Below are 17109 nucleotides of genomic sequence, written 5' to 3'. Positions count from 1 at the left end.
GGTCTGAGTTCTTTGCAAAGCTCCAGAACACAGACTCCAACAGACTGGTACTAACCCCTGCAGTGATGCTGTCCCTTGGGCTCTAAGATACAACTACTCTGATGTCAGAGATTTTGTTTAAACAAAACCTTGATGCATAAAGTCAATCAAATAATCTATCAGTATGTTATTTCATGAAATTGGGGTCAAAATTCCTTGCATAACATGGACAAGCAGCTGAAGATGGAATTTTTTACCGACTTGCCAATGACTTTGTGTAATTACATGAAGTTTTAAGATACTGATTGTTCAATCTATAAATAAAAAGGCTAAATTAATCAATAGAGCTGTTTGAGCTATATTCATTAAGTAAATATTATGAATACAATTAAGAATTGCAATGAAGTGGATTTTTTAGAGTTCTGGTATTAGTTTTGAAATTTTATCACTTAATTTCTGACACAACTGTTTTTCTTACAAGAAAGAAAGTCGTGATACTGGCAGATTGACATTCCTATCATTGAATCTTGTTAATGAGAGATAATTTTTTCCATCATGAGTTTCTCTTTCTGGGCCTTATTTCACTACTTCTTTGGTGCTCCCAAATATTTCATACCATAAAGATAATTTAATTCCTTATAAATTTAAGCATTTCCTGTAAGTGGTAGGAGCTCACATTGAGCAATATTTGTTTTAAAAATAGCTTTTGTCAAAATTAACCATATATATACACACACATATATATATACTATCTATACATAGTATATATAGGTATAATATATATGTGTATATGTGAATTTTGCCAACTAAGAATATAGCATTGGTATTATGTACAGTCTGCTTTTGTATGTGTCTAAGGATATTAAAAACACAAAAGTAATTTCAAAATAGCTTTGATAAGCATTAAGTTCCTAAGGCATTTATTTTAGTAATTATCAATCCAAGCAGAGCCGCTGGCCAATGCTATAAAAGAGTGAAGACTGATCTGTGGAGAGGAGGCTCCGATTAACTTTACAGATCGTACTGAAATGTGTCAGTGCATGAATTCGCCTCAGAAAACCAGCTACTCTCGCTTGCTAGTAGAGGTTGCCTGACTACAGATCAAAAAGAGTCCTGAAAAATAAGTAAATCCACAATCTCGCTTTACTGTGGAATATAGCAGCCCCAGAGCGTCAGTGCTAAGAACCAATCAGAAACAGATACCAGGAGTCCCTTGAAACTGGAATATCTGAACTTCCCCTCAGAACTCAGTCTCTAGACTAGATCACTCACTAATTATTCCAGAATATGAAGTTCAAAGTACGTATACATCATTTACTTCCTGCGTCTATAAAATTAATTACTTCTTTAATAAGAGAAAAAAAGGCAAAACAGAAGTCACTCAAAATCAGCATCTGAAAATGGAATTCTTTTCCTGAAAATAGATTTCACTGCCTCCTCCACGTGTAGCAACTGATGCTTGTTTTACTGAAAACAATTAAAAAGACAAGCTTAACCTGGGGAGGCGGGGGACTCAAAATACATTTGGAACAGCTTTTTTGCCTACTATTTTTTGATCGTGTCTGTTCAAGTTCATAAAGAAAATACTGAAGTGATATCAAAGGGTAAGAGAGCCCTACAAATTTGTCTGCTTTCTTGGATTTTCAATTATGCTCCTTTCTCTTTTCCCAGCTTAGGGAAATATTCTGGAAGGTAGATTTCCTGCACAACCTGAAGGCCCTGTTTTAGAACCAAGATTGGTGGAAACCTACACACAGAAAGCAGCGTCAAGCATATGAAGGTAGACACAGAAAGATGCATTTCTCCCACAGCCCCTAGGCCCAACGCTCATTTCTCTCAGTACCTCATATATTTCCTTCTGTGTGGAAGAACCGTGGACTTCAAAGGCAAGCCAGGCCAAGGAAGGATTTGCAGGGTGTGGAAAGAATAGAAGCCTGGCTCCCTGTAACTGAAGAAAACTACCCACATGATTAGTGATTAACAGTTTGAACTGGCAAGACGTTATGAGCAAAGTGTACGAAGAATTGATGGGGCAATGGCTGTGCCTAGAGAATTTTAACTCCTAAAGACTAGGATCACAAAAAGAAGTCACACGTTCCACTGTTACTGTCTAGGACTCAGACTTTACTATTTGGCAGCAATGTCCTCCCCCTTTTTGGAGGAGCTAATCTCATGGTAAATGAAGACAGTGAGAATCAGGAGCTTAAACTGAGTATTGGTGGCTGAGAAGCAATGTAATAACCCCTCTCCTGAAGACTTGCTGGATAAAGTGCTCAAGGTGAGCTTGGGTGTCTCTCCTTCTTCTTACTTCCTTTCTGGAATTCCTCACTGTAGATGTCCTGTCCTGATCTCCTTTGTCCCTGCCCCCTCTGCCTGAAACTCCCTTCTACACAGCAAGTAAAGTAACCACATTGAAGTGCAGCTGTTCGTGGCCTGTGCGTGCAAAATTTTCACTTGCTCTTTCCGATGTTCACTACTGAGACCCCTTGGTTTCACATGGCATACAGGGCTGTCATACTGTCCCATCTTCCCTTTCCAACCATAGGCTATACTCCCACTAGGAACCCAAAATAGCATTCCTAAGAGATGATCTTCCTTTGATGTCTAGGTCTTTCTGGAGCATCTCTTACACTCTCTTACCTCTGGGATTCAGGCAACTCCTGAAACATCCTACCAGGGTACCCATCATACTACAGCTCATCTCATATTTGACTTAGGTACAACATGCATCTTTAACCAAGCTTGAAGACTAAACTAAGGAACTCTCCGCTATACCGTAACATTTTCTAATGCAAAAAAAAAAAAAAAATTTGTTTTGTTTTCCTTTTTATCACTTAGCCAAAAGATTTTTCAAAAGTATGCTTGAACTGATTGCAGTGTTGGGCTTTAGTGGAAGAAAAAAATTACATTTTCCATTCAGTTAGAATTCAGAAATCCAGGTCAGTCCTGTAGTTAACAAAGATAACTTTTAAGATGTTCAAACCCCGCTTTTGACATGTCAAATAGATTGAAGAATGCAGGTGTTAGGACTAAGTGAGTTTTAGTTTCATTTCTTAGCACTATAGCTCAACAAACACAGCTCCTCTCCCATCTGATCACATTTGCCTTCCCTAGGACCCTTGAGCAACAGGTGCTCATTTAATGTTTAATTTCTTAAATGGAGTATTCAATATATGCTTACAGTATTCCGTGTGAGGGACTAGATGATAATGCTATGCAGCAGATAAACTCCTATCAAAACCCCTTGCATCATCCACATCAAATATTTCTCAAGAAATCTCTTTTAAAAGCATCTCCATGACATCTTCTTGCATGACTGCCTCTCAGCATGTTAGAGGACCCACTTGCTGTTGGATGAATAGCCACTCAAGTAACAATGACACAGTAAATATTCAACGTCACATGGAAAGTCATAGAGCAAAACTCTCATCACATGTTCAAAAAAAAAGCTACCTGTTTCCATTTTGGAAGTCATTTCAAACAAGGAGACTGTGCAAACAAAGCTGCAAACGCAACAAAGAGGGGCCCTCTTTTGATGACAATTTCAGTATCTCCCACTTTAGAAATTATTCATAGCATATATCTGGAATTCCCAACAGCCCCCTCCTGGCTTGCCGGCACTCTCTCAGACTGCTCTCTGTATACTCAGGAAACAAAGTCATCTCAACATTAGCCAAAGTGAAATACAATTACAAATGTCGTCTCCTGCCAAAAACGTGTAATGCACGCCAAAAAATAAGTAGACATTGTCTTTGGTCGATCTACTGTTTGAGTTTTCCAAGCTGAGGTCTTGCATTAGCTGAACTGAGTTCAGGTAACCACACTTCAGGACAACAACATTTCAGCCTTTGAAAAGTGAAACCAGCAAACTGGACCGAGATCAAAACTAATTCTAATACCCCCTAACCTAACAATGTCTTAAAGGTCCACCTTAGTACGGTACATCTCTGAGTTCTTTACCACTTCTTCAGGCATATTTGCCTACACCCTTTCAAAGGACACTTTCCAACGTGTCTTCTTTGAAAAGGCGTCCCTTCCCAAGGCAGAAAAACACAGGTGGGTTCAATACTTTTATTAGCACTAGCTACTTCTTGTATTACATGAGATACTAGATCAGAGGTGCGATAAATGTCATAGTTAACTTATCTTAAATTATGAGGCCATTTCCTTGTTCTCTTGTTTTTAAAAGGTCACCTCGCTGCCGGCTAGGCCCTTACTGCAATCTTTATTTTCCTGCGCCTACCCTACAGTTCCCCAGCTCTCCTGCTGGCACCCCAGGCCAGCCACTGCAGCAATGACGCGATAGATACAGATGTTTCCTGCACTCTAGCTACTAAGAGAAAACCTCCTCGACCAGCATTTGAGACCCCCAAATACACAGGCAATCTGAACGAGACCAAGGGTCTCCTCCCCAACCTGCAAACCAAGCCAAGACAGAGGGACAATTCTGCTGCCTCCATACAAGCCACAGATGTGGTTCCTCCCCCCCCCCCCCCCCCCCCCCCCCCCCCCCCGCTGCAGCATCCAGGGCAATCACCCATACCCGAGAGAAGAGGAGCTTGGAAGGAAAAACTTTCTGTTTCATTTTTATAACATGCATTTACTCAGAGCTTAATCTGCCTCCTCCAAGTGGAGACCTGCGCAATGTCATAATCTGGAGCTGGAGGTGGAGTGGATGGGTGCTTATAGGAAATTCTCCTTTCGGGAAATCGTGGGTCCCTGGTTAGATGGACTATCATTCTCCCCTCTTCAAGCCAAAGTCTGTCTTCATTTTTTTAAACTTGGCCAAGCCAACAAAGTTCCAGCCAGGGTTAGCACTTCATTCCTATCCCGGACAGTTTGGCTCAATGAGGTGGGGCTCAATGGGGGTGGGGATATCGCTGATAATGCTAATTATCATTTTACATGGTTTTTTCAAACAGAAAGGAATGCCAAAAGAAAGCATAATGAGAGGTTAGGAAGCCCCGCACCACACATGGAGTTCAGAAAGGATGCTGGAAGCAGCGTAGAGAGCTTCTTGGAAGGAAAGAGCCGGGTCCGCGGGAGAGTTCAAGCACCTCCATGAAGCAGAAGTAAACTTACCTGCGTAGGGGATGGTGACAGGAAGCAGGAGGAGGTGCAGGAGGACATGCTGCAGCAACAGGACCGGCAGAAGTTTGGTCCCCCACATCACGCTTGCAGTTCGAGCAGGCTGATCCCTCTGCAGGAGATGCCGGGCTGAGAGAATCCTGTTGCGAGCCGGTCGGTTCTGAGCTGCTTTTATTGCGATGAGCTAAGTTTGTTGTGTGATTAACTGGAAAGATCCAGGTCTGAACTCCCTCTTACGGTAAGAAACTGTTTAACAACAGCCCTTTACTCTCTTCCAGCCCCTTCCTTTCCTCAACCCCCCCCCCCAACACCCAACAGAACCCAGCTCCCCCTTCCACGCACTCCACCCACCCCCCCCCCCGAAAGAAACTTACAAAGCAAAGGTCACCTGGCCCGAGGCCAGCTGCAATTTGGAAGCCCGAGTTCCAGATCCTTGTGGCTCCTATCCGAGCAGAGAAGGGAGGAGCAATGCTCAGCCCAATCGCTAAGTCAAGGAACAGGCACAACAGCAATTCGCCCCGTTTGAACAGGAAAATGCATGTGTTTACATATCTATCTGGGAAAAGAGGAAGGGGAAGCAGCATGAGAAGAAAGAGGAGCAGCCCTTCTGCCAAATGAGCCCGAGCGCCCAAGTCTGCGAACTTGCAGTGCCGGAGCGACCCATGGATGGAACACTGACCCCAGTTCCCTGGGTTTTAAAAACAGTGGCAGCAGAGGGAGGGGGCTACGGGGTTGAGCTTAGGACAGCCCAGGTAGAAAGTGGGCAGGTAAAAAAGGGTGTGGCCTTGAGGGATGAGACTAAATAACAGCAGAAGCAAGGCGTCCAGGGTTTCAGGAGAGAAAACTGCCCTATCCAATGGGCTCAGGACAGGCAGCTCTCCTCAGGAGATGTGCTACACCAAACCACCACAGATGGATGCCAAATACATTTTTCAAAGGTCTCTTTTCTGATGTATCTGGTGATGCTTTCTCTTAAGGCGTTTAAGGGGTAGACATGCCCATTGCTTGTCCCTGACAAGCAAACAGATGCTCGTCCTTCTGAGCTTGTACCCAGTCACATATGTACGCGTGCCACTATGTGTGCCCTCAGACTGTCACGTGAGATCCCTCGAGCTATTTTAATTCATAAACACTGTCTGCACCTCTTTTCTCCTGCACACCCCCACAGCATCACACAGTCTGAGGGGAAGGGAGGATGCACTTGCGGGTGGTGGAGGGGCCCTGATCCCCGAGTATCACGTTTTGGTGAGATCATTGAGCAGACTTCTCCTTTTATTACCAACACGGGGGGGTGGGTTTTGCTCTGACATTTCAGATGACAGAGCACTTTCTTTCTCGTGGGTTTTGAGGAATAGCTGCCTCTGTGTGTATTTCTGAGGTGGATACCTATAGGAAGTAGTACCTCTTCGGGGGAATGGGAACACCAACAGAATGTGAGACTCTCTCTCTCTCTCTCAAGTAGCCTGCCGACCTACAGAGGTAACCAAGGGCAAAATAAAAGTCAGTAACAGGATGGCCTTCCTCTGCTTCCATCAGCAAAGGCAGTTAGTTCTTTTCGCCCTCCTCCAGAACAGCTACAGCTACCACTACCTGCAGAGACAAGAGAGAGGGAAAGACTGGAGAAAGGGAGACCGGGAAGAGAGAGGGAGATGAAGAATGAGGAAGATATGAAGAGGGAGGAGGAGGGAAGATGAGAGGAAGGGAAAGGAAGGAGCAAAGAAACTAGCCTGATGGGTCCTTGGGGCTGTGGGGTATTTAGCCATGAAGAACTCATTTGAGGGATTTGGGGTTGTTTTTTTTTTTTTTTCATTTAAATACTGATTTTAATTAGGAATAACTGTCATGATGAAATAAAAAACATTATACATTACTTCTTTCTATTTTTAAACATTTTTAATCATCTTTTATTTATTTTACATTCCAACTGCTCTCCTCCAAATCCCTCCCTCCAACTCCCTCCTACCCCTTCCCCATCCACTCTTTCAGTCTCTACTTAGATGGAATCAGACCTCCCATGGGAGTCAACAAAGCGCGGCACATCCAGCTGAGGCAGGACCAAGCTCCTCCCTACTGCATCAAGGCTGAACAAGGCTTCCCACCATAGGGACTAGGTTCCAAAGAGCCAGTTGATGCATCAGAAATTGGTTCTGGTCCCACCACTAGGGGTCTCACCAAAGACACAATTGTCACCCGGATGCAAAAGGCCTGGGTCGGTGTCGTGCCTGCTCCCTAGCCAGAAGAGACAGCTGACCTGAGCTTGTGGAAGCTCACTAACTCCGGACTTTGTTTTTGAATTTTACGTGTATGAATGCTTTACTTGCTATTTCCTACTTCCATGTTTGTTCCTCTCAGAAGCCAAAAGAGGGCGTCTGATCCCCTGGAACTGGATTTAAATAGTTGTCAGTTGAACCCTGGACGAACAAGCTGTGATCTTAAGCTAACTGCTGGGTCGTTTCTCCAGCCACCTTGAAGGATCTACTTGTTTTCCTATTACTTGTTTCCTATTGTTCTTTTCTTTCAACACTTTTCTGTGTAAAGACTAATTCAAACACACCTTTTTTTTTTCAGTTCCTGTCCACTGTTCCAATTGTCTATTTTACTTTCTTAAGAGTTCACTGAACTTTCTAGAAACATCTAAATTTCAGTCTATAACTGACTGACGCTGAGCTGCCCCCAAGCAACTCTAAAGCTGTGTTGGACAGAAAAGGGATTTTTTTATTTATTTTTTATTTATTTTTTTATTTTATTTTTTTTTTTCGAGACAGGGTTTCTCTGCAGCTTTAGAGCCTGACCTGGAGCTGTAGACCAGGCTGGTCTCGAACTCACAAAGATCCGCCTGCCTCTGCCTCCCGAGTGCTGGGATTAAAGGCGTGCGCCACCACTGCCCGGCTAGGGATTTTTTTAGAAGACAATTTTCCCTGTAAATTTTCCAGGTAGAACAAAAGGAGTGAAACAAACAGGACTCCTGTGTGTCTGTGAGTTTCTCCTCTCTCAGAGAGAGGTCAGTCTTCAGGGTTTACAGATCAGGGAAGGCCTCACAAGGACCTTGCCCTTCCTATGTGTCTTGTCAATCTATAGGCAGTTAATAGTTGCTGGGGGAATAACATTTTCTTCAGGGGTTGCCCACACTCTTGTGAAAATGCTAATGGAACTCACTGGATCACACCATCCCTCAAAAACACGAACACTTGAGAAGGAGAAAAGGACTCAATGCAAAGAGGAAGGGGGTCAGCAGAGCAGGAAAATGACAAAAAAAAGGATAATTTGTGGGTGAATTTGATCAAAATATACTCATGTCAAAATGTTATAGTGAAATCCTTTGTTATGTGTAATTAATAACTGTTAATACAAGCATTTTTAAAAGATTAGGAACAAATAAATCTGTGATAAAACAGAGCAACACAGGGATATTTTCATAAATTTTAACTGTCAGCAAATACAGTAAACACTTTACACCTACTTAAATATACATTGTTTTTAATTTATTCTGACAAGTTATTTGTTTCATTGAAATTTTAGCTAATATTCACTGGTCTTTTAGCACATGCAAAGCATTTTAAGTCTTCATATTGTTTGATTTAAACCTTGGGATAAATATAAGAAAGAATCATTATACTCTCCACATTACAGTCAAAAAAATGTAAGTAAATTATGTTTATACTAAAGTAAAATTGCCCAAGATTACAAAATAGTAAATATTCAGGTGTTAGTTTCACTTAGACTGATCATACTCTGTAGGCAGGGATAAATTTATTTAAGCCTCATGGGTAGCTGGAATTACATGTTCAAGATTCTAATGACCAAAGTTAGTCTACAACTGAACTATGAGATACTAAATACTTACAAAATGAATATTGGTACAGGCCTGTCTTAGTTGCCTCCTGTTACTGTGAAGAGGCCCCATGAGCAAGACACTCTTATAAAAGAAAGCATTTAACTGAGGACTTGCTAACAGCTTCATAGGGCTAGTCAATTATCATCATGGCGGGAAGGAGACGGGCGGGGTGCTAGTGCCATATCTGAGAGCTTTACATCCTGATTGGCAGGCTGCAGGCAGAGAGAGTCTCAGCCTACTGTGGGCTGTTGAAACCTCAGAGCCTACCCCCAGTGACTCACTTCTACCAACAGAGACACATCTACTCTAACAAAGACACATCTCCTCATTCTTTGCAAACGGTTCACCAACCAAGGGCTTAGTATGGAAACATGTGAGCATATGGGGGCCATTCTAGGCCATGTTAGGCCACAAAGCCTAATATCCCAGCTTCAAGGGAAGCAATGAGTTCAAGCAAGCCTATGAACATATTAAAATCCCATCTCTAAAAACATTTTCAACACATAGTTTAAAAGCCTCCAAATCTATAACGGAATGCCTAAATGTAATAAATTACTAATAGAGCCATTGTTTTACCTGCCCATCTCTCCATTTTCAATATCATAACAACTTTGCCTTCTGGTTTTGACTGATTTTTATAAGCCTTTAATATATGTTTGTAAAAGTTTTGATACAATGAGAAGTTTTCTAAGAGAATATTTTACTTGCCATGATTTATGTGATTATTTTAACAACAACAGATATCCGTTGCCATAAAATATCACTTTAACTCTATCCTACAATCGAGTTCCCCTGAGCATCATATAATCTAGACAGATTGAAAGGAAAGGAGTATATTAATATACATTTTGCATGCCGTCTTACCTTTAGAACACATGCCTCGGGTGAGAATACAGCTCTGTGGTAGAGTTCTTGCCTCGTATGCGTGAGGTCCTAAGATAAATTTTTGGTGCATGGGGAATGACAATAACACACTCACACACACACACACACACGCACGCACACACACACACACACACACACACACACACAGCCCCCACCCACACACACACTGATATTTTTTCAAAGGCCTGTCCTTGTCAACTACAAGTGATGCACATGTAAAGATAATCCTTAATAAGTTGAATTTATGATGTGATCATGTGGTCTCAGAACACTACTGAGTTTCTTGCATAAGGACAATCATTAATTCATTAAGTGCCTGAGATACAACATTTGGCATTCTGCTTTCTGATTAGCTCTCTTTAGATTCAAGTCATTCAAATTCTAGCTGGGCTACTTGTTAAATTTATTAGTAGATAATTATAATTATTCTAGTACTTCAGCCTCCCTATCACGAAAACAGGATGCTACTAAACACTTTTTACTTATTATCCCACACTTTTTTTAGGGATGTTGTATATATTTCTTGAAACAGCATTTAGAGAAACTCTATGTTAAGATTCCCAACATTCCTTCCAGGCTCAAACTTTCCTTCTTGCACATATGTGAATTCTTTAATGCTTCCACACACCTGAGATCACTGATTCTGTTTTCCTTCCTGTGCTTTCTCATTCCTTCTCTTTTCTGTTTCTGCCTTTATTGTTTTTTTTTTTTTTTACTTAGACCTCTCTATTGGATAATTTATGCTGGTTGCCCCTACTGTAGGAAATATTACAAAAGTTATTACTACCTGGGATCACTCAATGTTTGCAGACCGAGAGAGAAAACAGTCACATGCAGACATGTGAAACACTGCATCATTTGAACATACCTTATTGTAGACACAATGACAGTACAGCTCTCTAGGTAGAGATTGTCCTGCATGGTTTACACGGGTGAGTTTGAGGATTTAATTTAAGTTAAATAGTTGCAATTGTGGAAAAAGAAGAGGCTTTGCTCATTGTGTTGGCTGGTCACATGTGTGATTAGCAGTTCCCATAATAGATAATGAAAATACAGAATATACCTGTCATTATAGTTAAAGTTCTATTGCTCTGATAAACACAATAACCAAACACAACTTGTGGAGGAAAAGGTTTATTTCAGCTTGCAGCCGCATCCAAAACAATCATCCCGGACGACTGTCGTTTCTGTCATTCCTGTCATCCCAGAAACTCAGAGAACCTCAAGGCAGATGCTCAAGACGAAGTCATGGAGGAATGCTGCTGACTGGTTTGCTCTCCACAGCTTGCTTAGCCTGCTTTTTAATACCCCCAGGACTCCCTACCTGATCAGGGCCCGCACTACCAGCAATGAGCTGGGCCCTCCCACTTCAACCTTTAGTTAAAAAAAAAAATGCTCCACCAACTTGCCTACAAGCCAATCCGATGGATGCAATCTCTCGGTTCAGATTCCTCTTCCCATATATATCTAGGTGTGTTTTATGCAGACAAGAAACAACCAGAACTCCTATGATTTCATAGCAGCCCTGGATATAATACTAATTAATCTGAAATGGCTCATTAAATGCCATCTTCACGTGAATAGGGGCTCAACCAGAAAGGGAGAGCCAGTCAATGACAGTCAATGATACAAAATAATAACAATCAAAATATAAACAACCCAGAAATAGTAAAAAAGTCTTTGTTGGTGTCATTATAATGTGAAATCCTATACTTCCTGTCAGATTTTTAGACACTATGAACAAATATAGCTGTTTTACAACCATAAAGAAACAATGACAGAAAAGAACTCGTTATTTGGAAGATTCGTGACTTTCTCCATGTGAGAAACAAACCCAGGGAGCATGGTCATGAGAAAAATGGTCTTAAATAGCTATTTTTCACAAAACACCTGTCTACGGAGGAATGTGATGCAATCCACAGAGCCAAGAGGTCTCTGAAACTTGCGAACACGCAGGTCTTTGTACTCTGCCGAGGAAACCCAAGGTTTAATTGAAACAAGTAAGAGGATTTTAGGACACAATATAGACTTAAGGCAAAGCTGATTTTCTTAATTAGTTCAATATTGATGAATCTCTAAAAGGACTCCACTGGTTACTCAATTAACTCAGAGACTCGGCCCCGCCCCCAGGACTTTGGTCACACCCTCAGGAAATGTGTTGCAGAACCTGTGGTGAGACCACAAAGCAGCCTCCAGGAAAATGCCAGCAAGGGTCAGAGCGAATCACCAAGGGTAGCAGCAATCGTCACGTTCAAATGACAAGGGTCACTGCTTCTGTAGAAATTTGCTAAGTAGACAGGCAGGAATAATTTTTCATACAGCTCGCTAATACCTATGAAGCAACAGTACCATAGTACGCATGAGGAGATTGTTCTATAACAGGCACGGCTTGAGACACACTTGCCTTTCCGAGTAGAGAGAAGACAGGCGTTGAGAGCCCCAGGAAATCTGAGCTGAAACTAAACTCTGATGCTGCCTCTTAGGTTTGTATTCTGAGCCACGTGGGACTGTTCTCTGGATCCAGGGGCCTAGTTAACTAACACTCATCACCTTGAGCTTAGAGGCCAGCTTTTATGTATTTCCAGGTGTCGGTGGCTTTGTTAAATCTGAAGTGCCCGAATGTTATAAACCCTAAGCACTCCACACCTGGCATGTGAACCCAGGCATATCAGTAAAACGCAGGAATTGGGGGAAATCGCCTTCTTTTGTCTGACTTTAGAATCCAATGAAGATAAAAAAAAAAAAAAACAAAAAACAAAAAACAAAAAAAAAAAACCCTTGGTAAAAAATCATTGCAGTCTTCACAGTGAGTGGATTTTCAAAGCAACTGTTTAATCCATTCATCTTGCATCTTAAAAGCCATGTCATAAAATTGAGGTTTCTCTTTCACTATATGTACATGTTGCATGTTTATTGTGGTCCTGGGGATATCTGAGGGCAACTCCATTTGCCAGATGGCACTAGGCACAGGTATTACATTTCAAACTTGGGAGAAAAAGCTCCACATGCACATATACATACATACATACACACACATGCGTACACGTACGCACACACAAACATGCTATATTGTACACAGTTTATCTGGTATGTTGGATAGACTCACAATTACTTACAACTTATTACCTAGTTGATGTGATGTTAGCGTAGTGGCTATAACATAGTTTGAATGGCTCAATCTATGTCTGGTTTATAATTTATGGCAGTCCTTTAGGTTTGTACACAGTTTAAACGGAGCTGCTAATCTATAATCTTTAGAGTCCTTCTGGTAAGTGGTAGAGTCCTTGGCAAACTTCTTCCTTTTCTCCCTGAGTGCAGGAATATTGGCTTTCCTTGGGCCTGAGGCAATGGTCGAGAGCTGAGGGGCTATCAAATCCACCGGAAACATTGCTTTTCTCTAGCTATGGAACATTGGGTGTAAAATAGAAATCCATGGTATCTGAAACTCCTGTGCCTTTTAATTATTTAACGCTGCCATGGTTAAACAATTCAACCTTCCACATGGTTTTACAAGTCACAGCAAAGCTATTGGGAAACAGCAGAATTCTAGACCACATAAAGTGTAAAGAATAGATGGAGGACCTTTCACAAAGCTTTAATCTAGTCCAGAAAGAAGAGAGAAAAAATAGTGAGCCAAATGTTCCCACACCACACCTCCAAAACAGATTCATGCGTCGTCTATGGAATAGGTGATGACATGAAGCAGAACACCCACTATGAAGAACATTAGATTATAACTTCCTTAAAAAACAAAATAAAACATTGAGGCAGGAAATGTGATTTACGGGTAGAGTGCCTGATTTGAACTGTTTTCACCTCCAGACAGACAGACAAACAGACAGACAGACAGACACACACACACACACACACACACACACACACACACACACACACACACTTGGGTTAAAAAAAAGAGGTAAAAATCCTTTTCCTTGCCTGGATAAACAAAATGTGTTCTTTGAATTTGTACAACCTCTTGTGCATGGTTGATGAAATAATTTATCATTTTGATATAAATATGTAAGGTTGCAGCTTTCTCCTCGAGGAGTGAAGCAAAACATTTTGGCAAGCCATGCACCTCTCTAGTTTCTCCCATTGAAAGCTATGCTACCATTCTCACAGTGCATCTCATTTCTTGCAACTCAGCATTGAGTGTTACTTTCCAAAAGTATGTACTTTACTTAATTGTTTATTATACCATGGTATATAGTTTCAGCACCTGGCTATTAATGGTTCTTGCTACGGATTTATTTATTTCCAGCTTACTGTACATACTGAGATAATGTAAAGTCCAGACTCAATAGTTCAAATCATAATTACGTAATTTATTAATTGGAAAAACCTAAAAAAATAATTTGCTGTACTTCTTTAAAAACTTACAATAATAGAAATTGCAACAAATATTCATCATAATATTTATAACATAAAAATAGTTCTAATACTTGGTTACAGAGCATAGGAACGCAAAACTCGAGGGACACATTTTAGTATATACTCAGTTTTAGTTATTAGAATCATTTTTGATACTAAAACATTTAAGATATCTCAAATGAAAAACACCTAATTTAAAATAAAGAGTGAAGACATGATTTTGGCATAGGGGTACTAGGAAATCCCTTAGTGTTTTACAGTTATTTAATTCAAAATATCTGCTAATATTATAATAAACTTTATATGAAACTAAATATGAACTAGGTTTTCCATGTTTCCATATACTAACGCATGTTGAGAGAAAAAAACAGAAATCAATTTCATAAAATATTTCTAATGAAAAATTATTAAGTAGATATTTTTATAATGTAAAATAGTTTCGATCATGCCCAACTTTGCTCTGGCCTCTTGCCTGGATAAATGTCATCAGGTTTTCTTTTTGTAAAATTCTCGAACAGTTTCTGACTCTGTATCTTTGCTGTCCTGAACTCTCTATGTAGCCCAGGCTGGCCTCGAATTCATGGAATTGCACTTGCCTCTGCCTCCTGGGAACAGGGATTAAAGGTGTGTGCCAATATGCCACGACTTAAAAATAATTTTCTTGCAGTTATTTAAGGAAAATAGAGTCTCAGAAATTAAGAATGTTTGTGTTTGTTTCATGCAAGCAGTCAAATCAATAACATGCTTAGCCCAAAACATTCCTATTGAGTAAATTTCTCAATGCTAAAATGTTAATTGATTTTCTTTTAATTCAAAAGAACAAGGATAGCCACTCATTATTGTCTGTAGAGTATGTGATTAAATAGGTACATTTATCTCATAAACAGGAACCTCTAACAGTGTCTAAAAGCATATATTAGCAACCAGCAAAAACTACTGTGATGGTTTTAATGAGAATGGTCTACGTAGGCTCATAAATTTAGATGCTGGTCACCAGGGAGTAGCAATATTTAATAGGATTAGGATATGTAGCCTTGTTGGAGGAGGTATGGTGTGAAAATGGGCTGTGATGGTCTCAAAAGCTGAAGCCAAGCCCAGAGGCTCTCTCTTCCTGCTGCCCTCAGATCAGGTTGGAAAACTCTCAGCTTCTGCTCCAGCTATATGTCTGCTACATGCTGCCATGCTTCCTGCCATGATGCTAATGGATTAAACCTCTGAAACTATATGCAAGACCCAATTAAATGTTTTCCTTGAGTTGCCATGGTGTCTCTTGAAAGCAAGAGAACACTGACTAAGACTTTTCTGCAGACACTGAGTAGGTATTACTCAGATCTAGCACACTCAGTCTTTTGCTTCTAAGCATGGGGTTCACAACCCCTTGGCAAACCTCTCTCTCCAAAAATACTTTCATTACAATTTGTAACAGTAGAAAAATTACTGTTATGAAGCAACAATGAAAATCATTTTGTGGTCGGGAGCCACCACAACATGAGAGACTGTATTAAGGGGTCGCAGCATTAGAAAGGTTGAGAACCATACAAACCACTACTTTAAACAAAACAAGATAATATTAAACTCACTGTTTAGTTTTAGGCAAAGTCACACACGTGCACACACACAAATGCTTAAGTAAAATCTGTTTATATAATATCTTAAATGACTATAAGTGTAACCACTACCACATATTGATCTACTAGATCTTTACAAGTCACTAAGACCTGCCAATTTGTAAAACAAATAAATGAAACTAGAAAGGGTTTGTTTTCTAGAACTCTAAAAGATTCCAGTTCTCTGATATACATCTTCATATGTGGATTCATGACAAAATTCAAGATGTATGTCTGCAATAAAAACTATGGACTTCATTATGTGTTGGCCAATTTTCCCTTGGCATGACACCTTCCCTGGAGTGCGGTTGATACACCCAGTGACTCTCCATTGAGAAGACTGAGTTTTCCTTTTGCCTGTTGTTTGTACTTGCAAAACTTACAAGGTAAGGACGGTGGCCACCAGAATTCAATTTTATAGTTCCAAAAAGCATTCAATAGTATAAATAAGCATACGTTTACAAATTCTACATTGAAATCATTGCATCGTCGCCTTGAAATAGTTTAATGACATTTCTGGAGTCACACACAAGTCATTAAGGATTAATACAAGTTCTGCAGTCGGTGTACGTGAACTTAATTATGCTCTTTATATCCTTATAACTTCACACATCTTTATATTCATTCATTGATTCAAAATATTTATGGAGCACCCTTCTAACTTCTAAGGATTAGACAGGGATTTTTGTGTGTGTTGTAGTATTGTATTTAGACGATACCTTCCAAAGGTCCTGATGCGCTAATTCCCAAGCTATAACACCTTACACAGCAAAAACGACTTGGCTTGCATGTGACAAGGAGTGATTTTGGTGATGAAATGATCCCTGTGTATTTGTTAACTTTGCATTTTTGTAACAAAACACCTCAAATAAACAACTTATAAAGGCAAGGGGTTTATTTTTGGATGACATTTTTGAGCCTTCCATGCTATTGTAAGGAATGGCACCTTTGCTTTGGGCCTAAAGCAATGTAGCCTTTGGGAAGAGAGCATGGTGTAGCAAAACAGCTCCCCAGTGACCAGGAGCAACAGCAGAGCGGAGGCAGGCCCCACAACCTCCTTCACCACAGGGCACATTCCCAGTGACATAGACTTTGCTCTGAACCTCTTCTTCTAATGATTCTACCATATCCCTGAGGCACTGACTTGGCAATCAACTTTTTAACAGAAGACTTTTGGGGTATCCTTAAGGGCCAAACTCCAGCACCTTTACATCCAGGTGTGCTCATCCTATGACGTATTTACATCAGAGAACATTTCCCAACCATGTCCAGAAAATTGTATGGGGGCTAAAGCACCAATACAAAGTGACTGGCTTTAAAGACTGTCTAAGGTAGCCACAGACT

General features: G+C 40.5%; 1 protein-coding gene across 2 annotated transcripts in view; it reads right to left on the bottom strand.

Annotated features, from left to right (window-relative positions):
* The window catches only part of Hgf (hepatocyte growth factor), a 67048-nt gene extending 61728 nt beyond the window's left edge, over positions 1-5320 (bottom strand). For both annotated transcript variants that reach the window (XM_038315338.2, XM_038315339.2), the window contains exon 1: positions 5062-5320. In XM_038315338.2, the coding sequence (XP_038171266.1) occupies positions 5062-5149 (88 nt within the window). In that variant the 5' untranslated portion in view covers positions 5150-5320. The remainder of the gene's footprint in view (positions 1-5061) is intronic.
* Between the last annotated feature and the right edge of the window lie 11789 nt (positions 5321-17109).

The sequence above is a fragment of the Arvicola amphibius genome, chromosome 18 (assembly GCF_903992535.2).
Source record: "Arvicola amphibius chromosome 18, mArvAmp1.2, whole genome shotgun sequence".
Lineage (NCBI taxonomy): Eukaryota > Metazoa > Chordata > Mammalia > Rodentia > Cricetidae > Arvicola > Arvicola amphibius.
Note: the sequence above shows the minus strand (reverse complement) of the source record. Positions and strands in the feature narration are given on the sequence as shown.